The sequence below is a fragment of the Otolemur garnettii genome, unplaced genomic scaffold, assembly GCF_000181295.1.
Source record: "Otolemur garnettii isolate 467f Iridium unplaced genomic scaffold, OtoGar3 scaffold00039, whole genome shotgun sequence".
NCBI lineage: Eukaryota > Metazoa > Chordata > Mammalia > Primates > Galagidae > Otolemur > Otolemur garnettii.
In genome coordinates, this window is record NW_003852434.1 from 12,337,643 (window position 1) to 12,355,824 (window position 18,182).

Consider the following 18,182-nt stretch of genomic DNA (forward strand, 5'->3'; position numbering starts at 1 on the left):
TTTAATTTAAACTGCTCTAGATAGGAAGATAGGAATGCTGTAAAAGGTGATGCTCGCACTTGGCCCTCTGGGCATTGACTGGAGTGAACTGCTTATGCCTGTTAAAGAGAATACTGACCAGAATGCTCTTCATGTAGCTTATACATATGATTCATTTGATGTGATTCTTGACATGTTTATTTCTACCCTTAATGCAATAAAATGTTTCACTAATAAAAAAAAACTTTATACAAATTTGCTTTGGAAGTCATGTCATCAGATGTCTCATTGTGTATGAAGTCTCATTTGAAAGATCTTTCCTGACGAATCAGCCCTGAGTCACACCCCTTGGACCATCTGACTTCAGCTCAGCTGTTGTGGGCAGTTATAGGCAAACTGAGAAGTGCCACTCCAAGCAAGTCCCACACTCTGCTTTTCTGATTCAGGGCTTTTCCCGGAGGCCAGAAACCCCACAGGAATATGTGGGAGTTGATAACCCAAGGCAACCCCCTACCAAAGCAGGCAGGAGTCAGCTGGTAAAGGTTCCAGCCCTCAGGGCAACACTTCTCAGCCTCCTCCACACAGTCCCTCCAGCAGGATGCAACTGCTTCCTGTGAGTCTGTCTCACTCTCCCTGCCCCTCAGCACTGCTTCCTCCCAAACTTTCTCCTACCCTAATATCCTTACCCCAGGCTGCTAACAAGTAAACCTAATTAAAATCAGATGATTTTAATCTTGCTCAACCCAGAAGAGTTCAGCAGGATCAGAGAGCTATTGGAGGTACTGAGGCTTTTGTTTCTGGGGACATTTAGACTAGAGTTATTAGTCCAAAAATTCAGATTAAAACCTTTTCTATCCCAATACTGAATCTTATTTTTAAAATCAGCAAATCCAGGTCAATCTTAAAATATCTAGCTCAGGGCTTGGCACCTGTAGCTCAGCGGCTAGGGCACCAACCACATACATATACCACAGCTGGCGGGTTCAAATCCAGCCTGGGCCTGCCAAACAACTATAACCAAAAAATAGCCGGGCGTTGTGGTGGGCACCTGTAGTCCCAGCTACTTGGGAGGCTGAGGCAAGAGAATCACTTAAGCCCAAGAGTCTGGGGTTGCTGTGAGCTGTGTTGCCACGGCACTACCAAAGGCGACATAGTAAGACTCTATCTCAAAAACAACAACAACAACAACAACAACAAAAACCATAAGTAAATAAAATAAAACAAAACATCTAGATCAGGCTGGGTGTGGTGGCTCACACTGTAATCCTAGCACTCTGGGAGGCTATGGTGGGAGGATCACTCGAGCCCAGGAGTTTGAGGTTGCAGTGAGCTATGATGGCACCACTGTGCTCTAGCCTGGGCAACAAAGTGAGACCCTGTCTTCTCCCCCTGTCTTTAAAAAAAAAAAAAAAATCAGGCAGCGCCTGTGGCTCAAAGGAGTAGGGTGCTGGCCCGATATGCTAGAGGTGGCGGGTTCATACCCAGCCCCAGCCAAAAATTGCAAAAAAAAAAAAAGAAAAAATCTCGCTCAGTGTTATAAATGTCTTTATGTATCAAGGACACTTGATCCCTAGCATACATACTTTCCAGGAACATCAAATCTGATTTTACCTGTTTTATGTCACAAGGGAAGCTCTGTGTACCTACTTCTTCTTACCCAAAGGCATACAGAAAAACCTGGAACTCTGTAACATACTAAGCATAACTATTTCAAATTGGGGAGTAAGAAAAATCCAGAAAATACATTTTATGAAATAAACTATTAAAACAGATCCATGAACATTTAAAAAGTACAGTATGAGTGATATAGAATACAAGTTCCAGAAACATGTATATACAGCACAATATAAAGGTTTTACTTCCAATAATATTTATATTCTTTTATTTATTCGATCATTTAAAAACACCTTTATTGAGGTATAATTAATCTACTATAAAAGTCACCCATTTTAAATGTACAATGCCATGATTTTTAGTAAATCTGGTGAGTTGTGCAGTTTTAGAACATTTTCATCACCTCAATAAAATCCCAGTGGCCAGGCTGGAGCAGCCCCCTGAACCCCCCAGCCCCTGGCAACCAGGAATCTGTGTTCTGCTTTTTTCTTTTCCTAGGCATTTCACATGAACAGAATCACACAGTATGTGGTTACTGCCAGAGTCCTGGGGCAGTGGCTCATTTCTGCATGCTACCTGTAATGTGTGCAGCTTATTTGACTGAGCACCTGCTTCATGCCAGGCACCATGAAAGTAGACCAGGCTACTAGTGACAAAAGGAGACTTGAGAAAACAGTGACCAAATGATCATACACACAAATGTAAAGTGTCAACTAAGTTTCATGATGCTGTGGGGATAGGACTCAGAGGTGGAGATGATCAAACCTAGGGGAACAGGAGGGAGCAGGTTTACTACAAGTGATGATGAAAATGGCTGAATTTCAGAGAGGGAAGCACAGTGGGAGATAAGGCTGTTGAGAAAGGCAGGAACCAGATCAAGCTGGGACTTAGTAAAGCAGGTTTTGCCTTTTGGTCCATTTAAAGCCCAACGAGAAGCTACTGAATTGTTTCCAGTTGGACTGTGGAGAGAAGCTGGGTGCGATGATAGATTCAGAAAGACCCATTCTAGTTGCAGGATGCAGAAATACATCAGAAGGGAGTCACACAGATGGAGGGAGGTCAGTTAGGAGGCTATTATGCTATGTCCCGCTGGCACGCAAGATGGTCTCCTCTGGACCATCAGCTGTCATGCACCACCCTCTGGGCAAATTCTACAAAGCCTCTTGGTGGCATGGGTTAAGGAATGGGCTTAAAATATATAGGGCCAAGACAGCCAAAAGAAAAGATGGTAGATCCTCCATCCTCACGCTGTCCTACAGATTGTAAGCCAAAGGGCAGAGCATCATTTGGTCTCAGGATGGAGACCCTATGTCCCCCTCCTAGTCTTCAGGGCAAGCATGAAGAAGCGGTCTTGTCAATGGGCAGCGCACAGCTGCTGAGCACAGGTGCTCTGGGATTTGGTGTGTCACTGGTTTCAGGAGTCATCTAGGAATGACAACTGCCCACAGAATGTTAAAAATCTCCACTGCTGTGGCCAAAAAGGCACTGCTCCCATAGGAATCTAAGGGAAAAAGCTCCTTCAGGGAAAAGGAAGGAGTAACCCCAGCCATAGGCCACTCAATCTCCCGACAACCAAGAATGAACTGCCAAAGTTAGCACTGCTCACTGCACTTCAGGGCCCACTGCAGAGGTCCAGGTCGGGGTTAGTAAACTTTTCCTGTAAAGGGCCAGATAGAAAAGAGTTTTGCTTTTTACAACTATTCAATTCTGCTCTTGCAGCAATGAAAGCAGTTGCAGACACGTAAACAAATGATGGGTCTATTCCTGTAAAACTGCACTTTACAAAGAGATGCTGGGCTGGATTTGGCCACTATCTCAGGCTCTCTCAAGGGCTCCCTGATATGTTCTTAATACTGGGACTCAGCCATGACCTCTTCTCACTTGATACTCTCTCCTGACAATTCCATTTACTCCCCTGACTTTGATTATAATCCAAACATGGGCCTCTCTCCCACATATCCAAATATCAGCTGGGTAGCCTAGCCAGGTTGTCTTCAAATGCAGTACATAAAGAATGCAACTAACTTTTCTTGTCTTCTTCCAAAATTCCTATTACTGGAAAATGGTGTTCACAATCAAATCACTGGACACATTCTCCTCCCCCATGTGCTATCGATCTGGAGTCCTCTTCCTGCTGTCCTCGCCTGCACATCAGCATTGCCCCTAGGACTCTGGCAATAACCACTATTAGCATTATTAAATTTTTTGAATAAGTAACCTACTTACATTTTCAAAAAGCATAAAAGAGGTTTGAGTGAGAAGTCTTCCTCTGCCCCTGTACATCTCAGATGCAACCAATATTATTTGTTTTTTAAAAAAATTTATCTAGAAACCTTTCACAAATTATATGTATTTTTATATTCTAGACCTTTTTTTTTTTTTTACCCAAATTGTAACATAAATTTTTTTTTTTTAGTTTTTGGCCGGGGCTGGGTTCGAACTGGCCACCTCCAGCATATTGAGCCACAGGCGCCGCCCCATAATATAATGTTTTAAATTGTGCATTTTTAGTCTAATTTATCTTTGAGGTCTTTCTTATCAGAACACAAAGAGCTTTTCTGTTCCTACTTCATGGCTGAATACTATCCCATTGAATAAATGTAACACATTATTTAACAAAAACCCTGTCTGTTTCTATCATTTGTTATTATAAACAATGCTGTAATGAATTACCTTGCATTCCATAATTTTGCCAAATCATTTATAAGATAAATTCCCAGAAGTAGCATTGCTGAGTCAAAGGACATTTATAAATTTGAAAGACACAGGGGCCTTTTTGTTATTACTTTTATTAAAGTTATACATACAAGCACGTAGATTTAAGAATCAAACATTTCTATGAGGTATATTACTACAAAGGAAAAAGAAGAAAAGCCAGCACCAATCCCAGAGGTACCCCCCACCCCCTTTTTTTTAATTTACCCTCTTGACTCTAGATGGCATGCCGCCTGGGGAATTTTCAGTTTGAGCACTGCCTGTGACTCTCCACTGTAAATGGTGAAGATTTAGCTCTTTCCTCCCTCCCTTCCCTACACACACTTATTCTTTCCACCTCCTCATCTTTCTGTCCACCCAGAAGACTTAAAGAAATGTAAAGTTAATTGTATTGAGGGCCAAGCTGAGGACCATGGTCCAAGAACACAAATTTAGCACAAACTGAGAATGCATCCCGGAGTGGGCTACGTCCCTTCTGCTATGTAGAAAATGGGACAGTGAAGCAAAGGTGACATTCTTACAGTTCTACCTGGTGTTCAGTGACCTTATACACATGATAAAGCAAATATGTGGTTAATGTATATAGGGTAAAAAGGTAAGGAGTACACAGACATCTTAGGGTCTGGACAGGGATGGTTAATTCTATCCTAACATTGAGCTTCTTCTGGTGGGCAAGATTGTAATCAGTGTGCCAGTGAAGTATCTGACAAACCTCAGACTAGCAAACGAGAGTTCAGCATAGTTCACAGGCCTAGTTTCTATCATCTATATATGTCCATCCTGTAGTCATCTTGGAATTTATAATTTTTTGTTTCAGATTTGCAATATTGTTGTCATAATTCTCCCTGTATCAATTTACATTATTGGGATTATGGGGGAAACTTTCTACACTTGAGTCATGTAGCATCCTTATTACTTTTCCCTTCTCAAACAACATTGTTTAATTGTCCCATTGGCTTCGTTCTCCATGTACCATACTTTGCTGTATATAATGCACAAATTTTTTGCCCAAATTTGTGAGAGAAAAGGATGCGTATCACACATGGGTAGTGCAGCTCAGGAGGGGAGCCCAGAGGACCATGGGGGCCGCGACACCCTCCCACCTAGGCTTGCTGGGTACATGGGGTTCCATTCCAAGAGGACATGGGATCGGAAGGGGGCAGCCTCCACTGAGTGCTACAATCAGGGGTGGGGGTGGTGGCAGGGCTGCGTGGCTGAAGCCTCCACTGAGTGCTACAATCAGGGGTGGGGGTAGGGCTGCGTGGCTGAAGCCCTGGCCACACAGAGGGGACTGGGAGCCCCATGAAAGTCCCAGGGACCCAGTTGGCTGTGTATGGGCCAAGCAGCCTCTGAAGCTCCTGCCCAGCTGGCCACATGTGTGGCCATCTCAACCATAGCCTCCAATGTGGCAAGGAGAAAGGGCTCCCAGGAGAGAGGGAAGGGGCAGCATCCAGCAACTGTGGGACGGTGTTGTGATCTACATGTTTATCAGAGGAGTGTTAGCCCTCCCCAGATGCATGTCTCCCAGCCAAGAGCCAGTCACTATCTTGAGCATTTTCCTCAAAGTCTGGGCCAAAACTATGGGAGTGTATTACACACGGGAGAGAATTATACATGGAATTTAACCCCAAACTCCTTGCTGATTGTAAATCTCTCACATTGTTCCTCCCGATGAAGCAGCCTTTCCCAGAACCTCTGACTCACAAGTCAGAGGACCTGGTGATCTCTCCTACCACCCTGGGGATCCCTTGGCCTGTGTTAAGTCTCCTGTATGTCACGCCTTCCTCTTTCACAGCCAACTCCACCTTGGTGGAGTGCATCCTCCAGTAACTAATTGCCTTAGAAATAGGAGGTGTTTTGTTTTCCAAAAATTTCTTGTCTGAAATTGCCTTTATTCTCTCTTTTCAGCTGATCTGTAACTTGACTGAGAATATTCTAAGTTGGAAATAACTTTTGTTCAGAAATTCAAAGGCATTTCTCTATTGTCTTTTAGCTAGTATTGCTACTGAGAAGTCTAAAGTCATTTTGATTCCATTTTACTCTTTGAAAACTTCTTTGCCATCATGGTGGTATCATTTCAGAAAGTGCCTTAGTGTGAGTCTATTTTCTTCACTGTAATGAGCATTTGGTAAGTCATTTCAATCCAGCAACTTCTTATAATGATTACAGAAATATTTTTGAATTATTGAATGACTTCCTCCCCTGTACTGCCTTTCTTGCACAATCACCACAGCGTATTGTTTATTTAATGTTTGGCTTTCCTTCACTCAGTTGTACATTCACAAAAAGGCATGAAAGGCATGAAACACACCTCTCTTAGTTTAGTGCTCAGAACAGTGCCAGGCACATAGCAGGGCTCAGTGAATTCTGAATGAATAGATCACAGGAGGAGGCCAAATCCTGAAGTACTTGAAAGGATAGATTTTTCTCTGTGCTCTTTCTGAAACTATTATATCAGTGTCAAACATTTTGAACTAGTACTCTAATTTTATTTTATTTATTTTGTAGAGATAGAGTCTTACTTTGTCACCCTCAGTAGAGTACTGTGGCATCACAGCTCATAGCAACCTCGAGCTCTTGGGCTTAGGCAATTCTCTTGCCTCAGCCTCCTGAGCAGCTGGGACTACAGGCACCTGTCACAACGCCCAGCTATTTTTTTGTTGCGGTTTGGCCAGGGCTGGGCTTGAACCTGCCACCCTCAGTATATGGGGCCAGTGCCTCACCAACTGAGCCATAGGCGCCACCCCTTATTTTTTATTTTCCATTCCTTTGTCTTTTTGCTTTACTTTCTGGGAGATTTCGTCACCTTTATTTTCCAACGCTTCTATTGAGTTTTTCACTTCTGGTAATGTATTTAAAATTCCAATAGCTTTCTTTATTTCCCCCTAAGGATCCTTTTTTAAAAAATAATAATATCCTAATAGCATCTCATGTTTGCAATCTTCCTATCTCTCTGAATATACATTTGCTTTTTAATAGTTTCATTCTCCTTGAAACCACCCCCCCCCAATTTGTTTTTATCTATATATTTTATGTTAAAGGCTCTCCTAAGCTTGGTGATCCTTGCTGATCTACTCAAATTTAAGAGTGAGACTTAACAGATGATTGGAAGTTCCGAATGCCAGAGTGGGGCTTGCCAACTATGAGCTTTGCCATAACGTAGGATTTCTCAAACTGTGCACTTGTGATAGCTGGGGCCATATAATTTTTGTGGGTCTGTCCTGTGCATTGTAGGGTATTAAGAAGCATCCTCCGCTTTGACCCAACAGACACTAGTAGTATCCTCCCAGCTGCAACAACCAAAAATGTCTGCAGACATTGCCAAACATACCTGGGGGTAGGGAAGTCAAAGTTAAAATTGTTCCCAGGTGAGAACCACTGCTATAAAGTAACCGGGCTAGACTATTTGTTTAGGGAATTTCTGATGTCAAATAATTCTGTCTTTTCTCTACTAGTAGTCATTTTTGCTATAGAAGATTCTCCCAGTTTTCTGCCTGGAGGGTAAAAGCCAGGCTTGCCAATGCACTGAAAGCAGTAGGAGATGAGGCATCTCAGTATCTCACATGTACATCCACTCAATCTTGCAATATTCAGTACAATACTACCCACTCTCAATAATGTCTGGGAGACCCCCATGTCTAGAGACAATGCTATTCTAATCACTGTAGAGAATAAACCTCCATTCCTCTTCTATGGGGGGGGGAAGAAGCATCACTTGACTTCACTAAGTCAGCATGGGATTTGGGGAGCTCGAACTACCTAAATGGACTTTCAACCAGTTCCTCTCATTTTCTCATTTTAACTTCCCTTTACCCACAATTTATGAAGATATTTTGTACCTCCAATTCCTGAGCTCTGTGGCAGATTCTGTAAGTTAATTTTTTATTTTCCTTTTTTTTTTTGCAGTTTTTGGCCTGGGCTGCATTTGAACCCACCACCTCCGGCATATGGGGTCAGCACCCTACTCCTTTGAGCCACAGGCACCACCCCTTAATTTTTTATTTTCCTTACCAATTGATTAGTTTTTTTTAAAGTATCCTGAGTACTTAAGCACTAGACTATGTGCTAAATCAAAGTTCCTGGCCTGAGACAGTGCCTCATGGCTGTCAATTCCAGCAGTCTGGGATGCTAAAGTGGGTGGATTGTTTGGGCTCCTAAGTTTGAGAGGAGTTTGATCAAGAATGAGACTCCATCTCTACTAAACATAGAAAAACTAATGGGCTTTGTGGTAAGCGCCTGTAGTCCCAGCTACACTTGGGAGACTGAGGCAGGAGGATTACTGGAGCCCAGAACAGGCACTTCTGCTGGGCACAGAACATGAGGGACATGAATTCTTTATGGAATACAGTATAACCTCTGTAAGTTGACCACCCAAGAAACTGTAACAAACTACTAAATATACAGAGGTGGTCAACATAAGGAACTAGGCCTACTGGACTGATACATAACATGTACTTTTACTTTCTGTCTATAAAAAATTGGGTCAGCTTAAGGAAGTGGTCAATGCAGGGAGATGGCCAACTATGGAGGTTCTACTGTTTATATTCCTGTATAATAAACATTACACCTGTGACAAATGGTAAAAGAAGGCAGTGCAGTGGGCATGGGTGCATACTTAGTTTGCAGGAATCAGATGATGGTCTGCCATTCACCATTTGCTCAATCCAGAAATCAGGGAGTTACCTTTGAATCCTTAATCATGTCCAACCCATTGGCAAATCCTACATATTTCGTTTCTTAAGCAGCTCTCAAATTTGCTCCCTTTACATCACTGCAATAACTACAACCCAAGTCACTGTCATCTCTTACTTGTGCAAACTGCAACAGACTCCTAAAAGCTCCCCACCTTCCTCAGACATGCTGGCTCCTCCCACTCCATTCTCCTGTGGTATCCAGAGGGATTTTAAAAAAATAAAATTTTCATCAACCCATTTCTCTGCCTCACAGCCCATAAAGGTTTTCCATTGCCATCAAGAAACAGGCTCGGCGCCCATACCATGGCTCAGCAGCTAGGGCGCTGGACACATACACCAGAGTTGGTGGGTTACAATCCAGCCCCAGCCTACCAAACAACAATGACAACCACAACCAAAAAATAGCCGGGTGTTCTGGCAGGCGCCTGTAGTCCCAGCTCCTTGGGAAGTTGAGGCAAGAGAATCGCTTGAGCCCAAGAGTTTGAGGTTGCTGTGAGCTGTGACGCCACAGCACTCTACCGAGGGCAACATAGTGAGACTGTCTCAAAAAAAAAAAAAAAAGAAAAGAAAATCGTCTGAAATCCTTACCATGATCTACAAGGCAATGTAACACAAGAGTAATTTTTATAAATGAGCCTCTAGAGTCAAGAAACCTGAGTTCAAAAGTAGACTTTAGACTTACCAGCAAAGGGCCCTCGGGACGAGCTGCTTAGTAATTCTAAATGTCAGTCCTCTCATCTCACCTGTAAAATAAAGGTCGTAACAGAATCTCTTCTGTTAGGTTATTCTTAATATCAAATGATACTACAAATATAACGGCGGCAGCTTTCAGCCTGTCTCAACATTCTCCCCGTCCAGTTCAGCGCTTACTTACAATGCCGTGATTAGTTCAGACTCTCTGGAATCTGGATCCAGCCTGCCCCTCATGCCTGTTTTCGCCTCCATATAACGGAGATAACAGTGGAGGATTAAATTAAAATATTGTCAAATGGTTAAAAGAGCGCTTGGCACACAGGACATTCGCGGCTATTCCATTCCCTGTGAAGTCTTCCAACAGGCCTCCTCTCTGGCGCTTCTGCTTCACCTGCTCTTTGTTGAGGCCTGGGCGCAAACACACCTCCTCCGCGGCCTTGGGGCCGAGGCCGGCCCCCTGCTAGGGAGCATCTTCGTCCGCGCCACACACACGTTCCAGCCGCGGGCTCAGAGCCCCACAGTGGCAACTTCAGCCCCAGCCCTTTTCCCAGAGAACCCCCTTCGGCACCCGTCAGAGCTCTCAGGCGGCACACCCACGCTCCCCAGCATTTCTCCGACTGTGAGGCCGCCACCACGTGAAGCCATAAAGGCCCGGAAGCGAGCGGCCCGGGGCGTTCCCTCACCACTGTCCACCCCCGCGCCCGGCCGCCCTTCAGCCTCACAGGCTGGGCTGGAAAGGGGCGGAACCCGCTGAGCCGCCGCGCGGTTTCCCGGCCGGACCAAAAAGAGAAGCGCACGGAGAGTCGCGGGAGCAGCTATTTGGTGCTGTCTCGCGACATGGCCTTCAATTTTGGGGCTCCTTCGGGCACATCTGGCACCGCTGCAGCCCCTGCGGCCCCCGCGGGTGAGTGATTCCCCCCTGGACCTTCGCTGGGGCAAAAGAAGCGTGTGGGCTGCCCCCTCAGTTCGAGACTCTCCGACTTGGGGATCCTAGGGACCCCCGCGCGCGCGCGGACTTTGGAGGCTTCGGAAAAGGGCGGGCGGCAGCACAGCGGGCCGAGGCGGCTCCTAAGGAGGCCGTGGGGGGTATTCAAGGACCAGTCCAGAGCGCGCTTACAGCCCTTGGGTCCCTCGGGACCCGTACTCCCGTAGTTCGCTTCCCGCCGCCGGGAGTTCGATTCAAATTGGAGGCTGCTCCCTTCTCCCCTTTCCTGAGACCTCCCCTTCCCTCTCCACCCCAGCGTCCCTGACGGGCGGGAACGCTCGCTTGGCACCCCCTGCGGGCTTTGGAGGAATACGGCTGGGGATTCCGGGGCTCTGCCTTGGGTTCTCTGGGTCTCACCCCAGAGGGGCGGGAGCCTTCGGCCCGGCCCCTTGCGGTGCTAGCTGTGGGACTTCCCGCTCCCGCTCCTAGTGTCTGTCCCCACCTCCTTTGCTTTCTTAACTCGTTTGGAGTAAAGTCAGGTTTGTTCACTTCTGCGAAACCTTCTGCTGATTCTTCTAATCCTTATCTTGCTTTCTTTTCTTTTTCTTCTTCTTCTCTTTCTCCTCTTTTTAAAATTTTGTTTCTTTGCCTACACGCCTATCAGGATTTGGTGGGCTTGAGACTGCCAACTCTACCGCCAGTGGGTTTAATTTTGGGGGTTTCGGATTAACTGCTAATCCTGCAGTGAACTTTAATATTGGGAATTTCGGTGTTTCTACTACCTCGGCGACTCCGTTCAATTTTGGTAACAGTCTGGCAAGTGCAGGTAGATACTGCGGGTTGTATGTGTAATGAGTGTTGGGAGCTGGAGTCCAAGAATATTTCATGATTCCTGGAGTTTGGGAAAGAACAGTGATTTATCTCATAAAGAAAGGACATTCGTTTCCTTTAATGTCGACTCAAAACTATTGGTATCAAGTTTTGACTGTCTTAAAGGTGGTTTTGGGAAGTCTTGCAAGTTATAGTCCCTTGTTAAATTTACACTAAATTAAACAGAATATATATTCCAAATGATAAACGTTTGGATTATAATTCTGGATAGAATATGACTTTTAAATTATTAGATATATTTTCCAAAATATAAACTCACCTATTTTCCTGGGATTCTTGGACTCCAGAAGTCATTTGTCATTTTCCTGCATCTTTCATTGGAATTTCATTTTATTGTCTTTGTGTTTCCAGAGAGAAACAAGTCTTATACGAACAGCAATAATCGTCTTGTTGTTTAACCTGTATAGTATTGATGGTAATGCTTTTTCTTTGGTCAGTTCAGCAGATTAGGATACATAGATATGAAATTATAGAAAGAATTCCCAATTCTTCCTGGATTTTAGAAAATGCTCAGCGCAGCTTAATTTATAGTCAGGTAGCATTGAGTTCTAAAAGGTAGGGCCAGATATTGTTACATTCAAAAGGATAATTATGAAGATTTCCCTGTCTAAGTGGATTGTTTGAAACTAATTAAAATTTTTACAAAACACAATGGATACATATATATAAAAATTTAAATAGGTTTATGTGTACTTTACATTTAATGACTCTATAGAAAAATCTAGTTTTTCAGCTGCTCGTATATGAATTTATCGTTCATATCCTCTTACATTATGCCTCTTATGCCCATGCCAATTATATGCATTTGGTAAACATCATTTATTCCCTAAAACTTATTTGGGAAGTCTGGTGATGTGGTCATTCATTTGTTAGGGCAATGTGAGTATCACTCTGAGTTGAAAACAGCTTGAATATTTGAAAATGCCAAAGGTAAAATAATCTATCTGAAGTGATTATATATAACTATTCTTTGTTTAGTATGTTTACTTTTACTTATTTGCTTAAAATTGGCATTGGGTAAAACAGAAACCTTATTTTGAAGGTTTGTGTGTTTCTGAATAAAGCCTATCAACTCATAATTCAACACCAATAAATAAACCTGTTGGTATTTGCTTGATGTCATGTTCACTTGGAGTTATCACTGTTAAGTTTTGGGTTATGGTAATATACCTGTTTTAACTTCTTTTTATGTGTTAATTAACTTAACCCTCAGTCAAAGGCTGAGAGAAATTCTTGTTTATATTTTATTTTGTATGCTTGCTGATCTGTTATTAGTAATAAAACTTTTTTGATGTTTGGAGCATGATGAGATACAAACTAATGTTTTTATTGTGTAGCCAATTCAGATTATATTATAGTTATTCCTTGGAAGTGAGGGGTAATGAAAAGAGATTAAGAGCAAAGCTTAATACTTTAGATGGTTTGTATCAAAATCTTTACAGTTCACAGTATTGCAGTAGAACCTGCAAGTAAATGGAATATTTGGTTGTTTGCTGCAACATGTATATATTCTTGAGTAGTTTTCCAAGTCAGAATTATGCGATCAATGTTAAATGGTTGAGTTTTTTCTTATCTTTTATGTTACAATATTGATGAATCTGTTTGTATACCAGAAATATATGAGATTAAAGGTAGAATCCCAGATAACCTGTGGCATAATTTAGCACTAATGATTCAAACATTTCTCTTGAAAGGCTTTTGACACCCCATAGAAAATCAGCTAAAAACTGACAATGAGTTACAAATAATAATAAAACAGTTTTAGATTGGCTAGCATTCTATTATGTAAAGTTAGATATGGTTAAGCTTAATTTCATCTCTAGACTCCCCTAAAAATTTGTGTGGAGTTGCTAAACTGTGGTACAGAGGCCTGTGGTGACTCTGCTCACCTTCCTGCCACTGCCTCCACTTGTGTTTTTTTCCTTTATCTCTTCCTTCAAGAAACACATTCTTGTTGTATAAAGGTAAATATATTGGTACGTTTCCTTTGAAAAGTTACTTAGTCTTGACACAGGCTAAGTAGAAATGTAAGCTAATGTAAATATAAATTAATTTGTCAAATCCAAGGTTGCCAACTGGTGACAAGTCTGCCAACATGATATATTTGGCATAGTATTTTTAAATCATTTGAATTAGTTGCAAAAATTTTTATATTTAATTTTAATATTTGACTTAGGGTTTAAAAACCAATAAATTATACAAAGAAAATCCAGCATTGCTATTTCTCTTGGGGGGAAAAAACAGAAATATGTGACATTACTACACTACCACTCTTCCATAATTTAGGAAGTGCAGCTATTTTTTTTAAAAAAAAACTGCTTTCTTTAAATACTTCCACCTGTCAGTAAACAGTATACTCACTAATGTTATCAGTCTAAATTTTGTAGACAATTGAATTTGCAATCCCTAGTCTAAAAGTTAAGTTATTTTAGACTTAAGGCAATAGGCTTAACATGTTTTCTGGGCTGTTAATATTAATCACTGCTCTAGTAGAAGAAGATATATAGCTTTGTGATATTCCTATCTTTAATATTTAGTCACTTATTTCTTATAACTATTGACATCATGGTTAGTAGTATAGTTTTTTAAAAAAATTGATGTTGAAAATAGAGAAAGGAAAAATGAGATAACTATATTTGTCTAATTACATATTATTTGAAAAAGAAAATGCCTTCATGTATACAAAAAATTTTTCTTTTCCATTTATATCCTTTTTTAATTAGGCGGGTTTGGAGGATTTGGGACAACATCTACAACTGCAGGTTCTGCATTCAGCTTTTCTGCCCCAGCTAACACAGGCACTACTGGTAAGAAGCCATCTCAAGTCATTTGTAGAAGTAAATGAGGTAGAGGTTAGTTGGTGTGTTTTTTTTGTTTTGTTTTGTTTTTTAACTTACACAATTCCAATTTTTCCTCCAAAGGACTCTTTGGTGGCACTCAGAACAAAGGGTTTGGATTTGGAACTGGGTTCGGCACAACAACAGGAACTAGCACTGGCTTAGGTACTGGTTTGGGAACTGGACTGGGATTTGGAGGATTTAATACCCAGCAGCAACAGCAGCAAACTAGTAAGTATGATGTTTTCATCTTCAAGTATAAAACTGTAGCAATAATAGCTAACATTGAGTGTATTGTTTGAAATACTTTACCTTTTTTTGGTTAGAGTTATAAATATCATATTCCCAGTGATTTCATTAGCTTCTTCTCATGTGTTTGTATGATAGCAGTGGGAGAGGAGACGAATGGTCCTGATTGGGATTGTAAGGTCTCTTTGTTTAGGATCATTCCCCTTAAATTTTTGTTAAAAATAACACAGAGAAAACTTTGCAAAGTACAGCTGAATGAATTATTTACTTTTAACACCCTTGTAACCATTGCCCACATCAGGAGATGGACCCTGCCACTTTGAAGTCCACCACTATTCTCTTACCAAACACTTTCCTTTCAGCGGAACTACAGTGCTGTGTTTTATGCTGATCATTTCCTTTTCTTTATAATTTTGTCACTCAGGTGTGTAGATATTATTCAGTTTTGCCTGTCCAGCTTCACTATAGATTCCCCTTTTATCTCTCTTAGTGATTTTTTGGAGAAAGCAGATCATTTCTTCTATAGTGTGTTTCAGTCGAGACTACATTCCTATTGTGTAGTTTAGCATATTCTTCTGTCCTCTGTATTTCTTAATAATTGGGTTTTATGTAGGGGCTTATCACTATTGATAATTTGGTTTTTTGTTTGTTTGCAAAATTATTGTATAGGTATTGTGTTCTTTATCAAGAAGCATATGCCTGTTTGCCTTTTGTGTGTGTGAGGTTAGCACCCGTTGGTGATCATTACCTGCTGCTTCACTTCAGTTCCTATTCCATTTATTTGCTGGAATACTTCAATAAAGAGAAACTTCACCTCATCTGTTTAGTTGATTCTTTCCCTTTTTACTAGTTTTCAAAATAAAGAGTTGGTTGTCTAGCATTCTCCAAAGGTAATCAGGTTTTTTATGTCAGTACTCAAGCATTTAAACTTTTTTTAAAAAATCCATTGCATTGTTTTTATTTATGCTTAAGTTATTCTATCTCAGGCTAGTGTAAGCCTCTTCAGGTTGGCTCCTGAGTCTCTTTTGACCCAAGTCTGGTATTAGTCTTTGATGACTTCCTTATTAGCTGGTATGGCTGTAGGTTCCAGGGCTGATGTTGTATGGATTAACTTACTAATTCTCAGAAGAACTCTGTGAAATAGCACTGTTGCTGTGTCCATTTTGTGGATGAAGAGAGGAAACTAAGAGATTGTAACTTATCCATATTCCTCTCAGGAAGTACAGGGACGTGCATTCAGGTTCCTTGACTCCCTGTGTAGTGCTCTCCTCACTTTTCCACAGTCTGGTACCTCTTAAAATCCCTTTCATTTATTTATTTGTTTGTTTTTAGGTAACTTGATTGCTAAATTCCATCCTACTTAGTCATTGAAGATTAATAATGAAACATGAATTTCAAGGATTACCTAATCAATAGGATAAAGAGAATAGAGTAGTAGTCTCAGAATTCTTTCTAGTGTCCCAATCATTCTTTTTTTCCTATAATCTTGCAAAAATTACAAAGTTTAATGAAATGCCCAAGTAACAAAGAGAGGAAAACAAAAGTGAATTGCTTTCCTTTGTTTCTTAAAATAAGGTCTCTCCAACCATGAGCAGTTGTAGTTGCACTTTCGTAAGAGAAAAAAAAAAAAAAAAAAGGAATTTGAATCTGGTGCTGTTACAGAAATGGAAGGGGCTCATTCAGTTATGTTGTAGCCATTTATGAGATATATATATAATATGTCAGGCATTGGGTCATACAAGGTTGAAAACCAGCATCCCTGATCATAGTCTACAAGGAGATTCCAGGGTATTCTAGGGATAACATTGACAGAGGCATGGATTCATGGCAGAGCATAAAGCATTTCGGACCTGCAGCTAGGTCAGTATAGTTTTAATGCATCAGTGACCTTAGGGCCAGTGGTGAGAGCTAGATAAAGGAGATATGAACTAGCTTATAGGGGGCCTTGAGTGTTTTTGTTTTGTTTTGTTTTTTGAGACAGAGTCTCACTATGTTGCCTTTGGTAGAGTGCCGTGATATCACAGTTCACAGCAACCTGTAACTCTTGGGCTTAAGCGATTCTCTTGCTTCAGCCTCCCAAGTAGCTGGGACTACAGACACACGCCACAATGCCCGGCTATTTTTTGGTTGTAGTTGTCATTGCTGTTTGGCAGGTCCAGGCTGGATTCGAACCTGCCAGCTCCAGTGTATGTGGCTGTCGCCCTAGCCGCTGAGTGACAGGTGCTGAGCCGACCTTCCATGTTTTAATAAGGAGCTGTCGTTTAAGCAGTTGTGAACCATTGTGGGATTTACGCTAGACAGGAAAATTGTCAGATTTTTAGAACTGTCTGAGAGAAATAGAAGGATAAATTAGAAATAGAAGGGTAGGTGGGCTGGAATGGAGGCAGGGATACTAGTTCTGATGCTCTTGCCAAAGCAAGATATAGTGAAGACCTGAGTTAGGCAGAGGCCGTCAACAGTAGAAACAAAAAAACAGGAGATGGCGTTGAGGGAGATGAGATGTAAGTTGCAGAATCAATAAAACTTAATGACTGGGTAAAGGTGTTTGGGCTTTTGGATTGCATGACTGACTGAGCTCCTTGCTTTTCCCTACGACCCAGAATACCAATGTAGGAACAGGTGTTTGTGGATAGATAATGAGTTTGAGCTGCCCCTCACTGTACTTTTATGTGTGGGTAGGAGCTCGGGAGAGACTTGAATACCTTAAGAGTATTTAAAGCAGTCAACTTGAATGATGCCATTTAGGAGACTTGATTCCAGAGCAAGAGAGAGGAGAGCACTGGAACAAAACTCTTGGAAACGCAAACATTTAAATGAAGAAGCAGAGGAAAAGAGCCCATTTCTTGCTACCATGCCCTATCTCCAAGCCAAGTAGGATATTAGCCCCCTCATATAGAGTGCCATGCTTAGGACCATTGCCTGCCCACAACACGCACATCCATCCATGTGCATCTTGTAGCTCATTAGCTCCCTTTTACTCATCACAGTTATACACCTGTCTCAGTTGGCAACACCTGTGGTCAAGAGGAAATGACATTCAGCTTTCCCTGCTACCACGAGACCTCCTTTCTAAGCCAAGGCTAATTATTCACAGTACTCCAAAAGACTGTTGAGACACTTGGTGCGCTTTCCTGCCTTCATAGCTCTGTCCTGCTCCCTTAGATTCATGGCTTCCATGTCAAGTCACTCTTGCCAGCATGCTAAATTTCTGGGTTTTGTATTACATTGCCTGAAAAAAAAACCCAAGTCTTTGTACACTCAACTGTATATTCAGGTATTGCATGAGAAAGTCACACATTATGGAGAATGAACACACCTCTGTAAATTCTTCAACCTCAGGCCTGAACATTGCCTGGTAATCCTGTTAAGTCTCTGTTTTAAAATTACTCTCCTACTTTCTGTAACAGTTACTTTAAACCTTTAGTCTCTTTAAATCTCAAATATTTCTGTTCTCACTTTTAGCAAATGGCCTCAACTCTGCTTCAAAGAGAAGATAGACTCCCTCATTGCAATTCCTTCAGATTCCCACTGTGAAATCTTTCCCTTCCTCCCTTCTAACCACCCTCTTTTCACCTGTGCTCAGGA

General features: G+C 41.7%; 2 protein-coding genes across 2 annotated transcripts in view; one reads left to right on the plus strand and one right to left on the minus strand.

Annotated features, from left to right (window-relative positions):
* Positions 1-9,740, minus strand: part of FAM47E (family with sequence similarity 47 member E) — a 117,825-nt gene extending 108,085 nt beyond the window's left edge. Inside the window, exon 1 of the mRNA XM_023513355.1 lies at positions 9,685-9,740. Coding sequence (XP_023369123.1) covers positions 9,685-9,740 — 56 coding nt within the window. The remainder of the gene's footprint in view (positions 1-9,684) is intronic.
* Positions 9,741-10,407: 667 nt separating this feature from the next.
* NUP54 (nucleoporin 54) overlaps positions 10,408-18,182 on the plus strand; it is a 29,541-nt gene continuing 21,766 nt past the window's right edge. Inside the window, exons 1-3 of the mRNA XM_003790068.1 lie at positions 10,408-10,599; positions 14,235-14,318; positions 14,433-14,579. Of these exons, the coding sequence (XP_003790116.1) occupies positions 10,533-10,599; positions 14,235-14,318; positions 14,433-14,579 (298 nt within the window). The 5' untranslated portion in view covers positions 10,408-10,532. The remainder of the gene's footprint in view (positions 10,600-14,234; positions 14,319-14,432; positions 14,580-18,182) is intronic.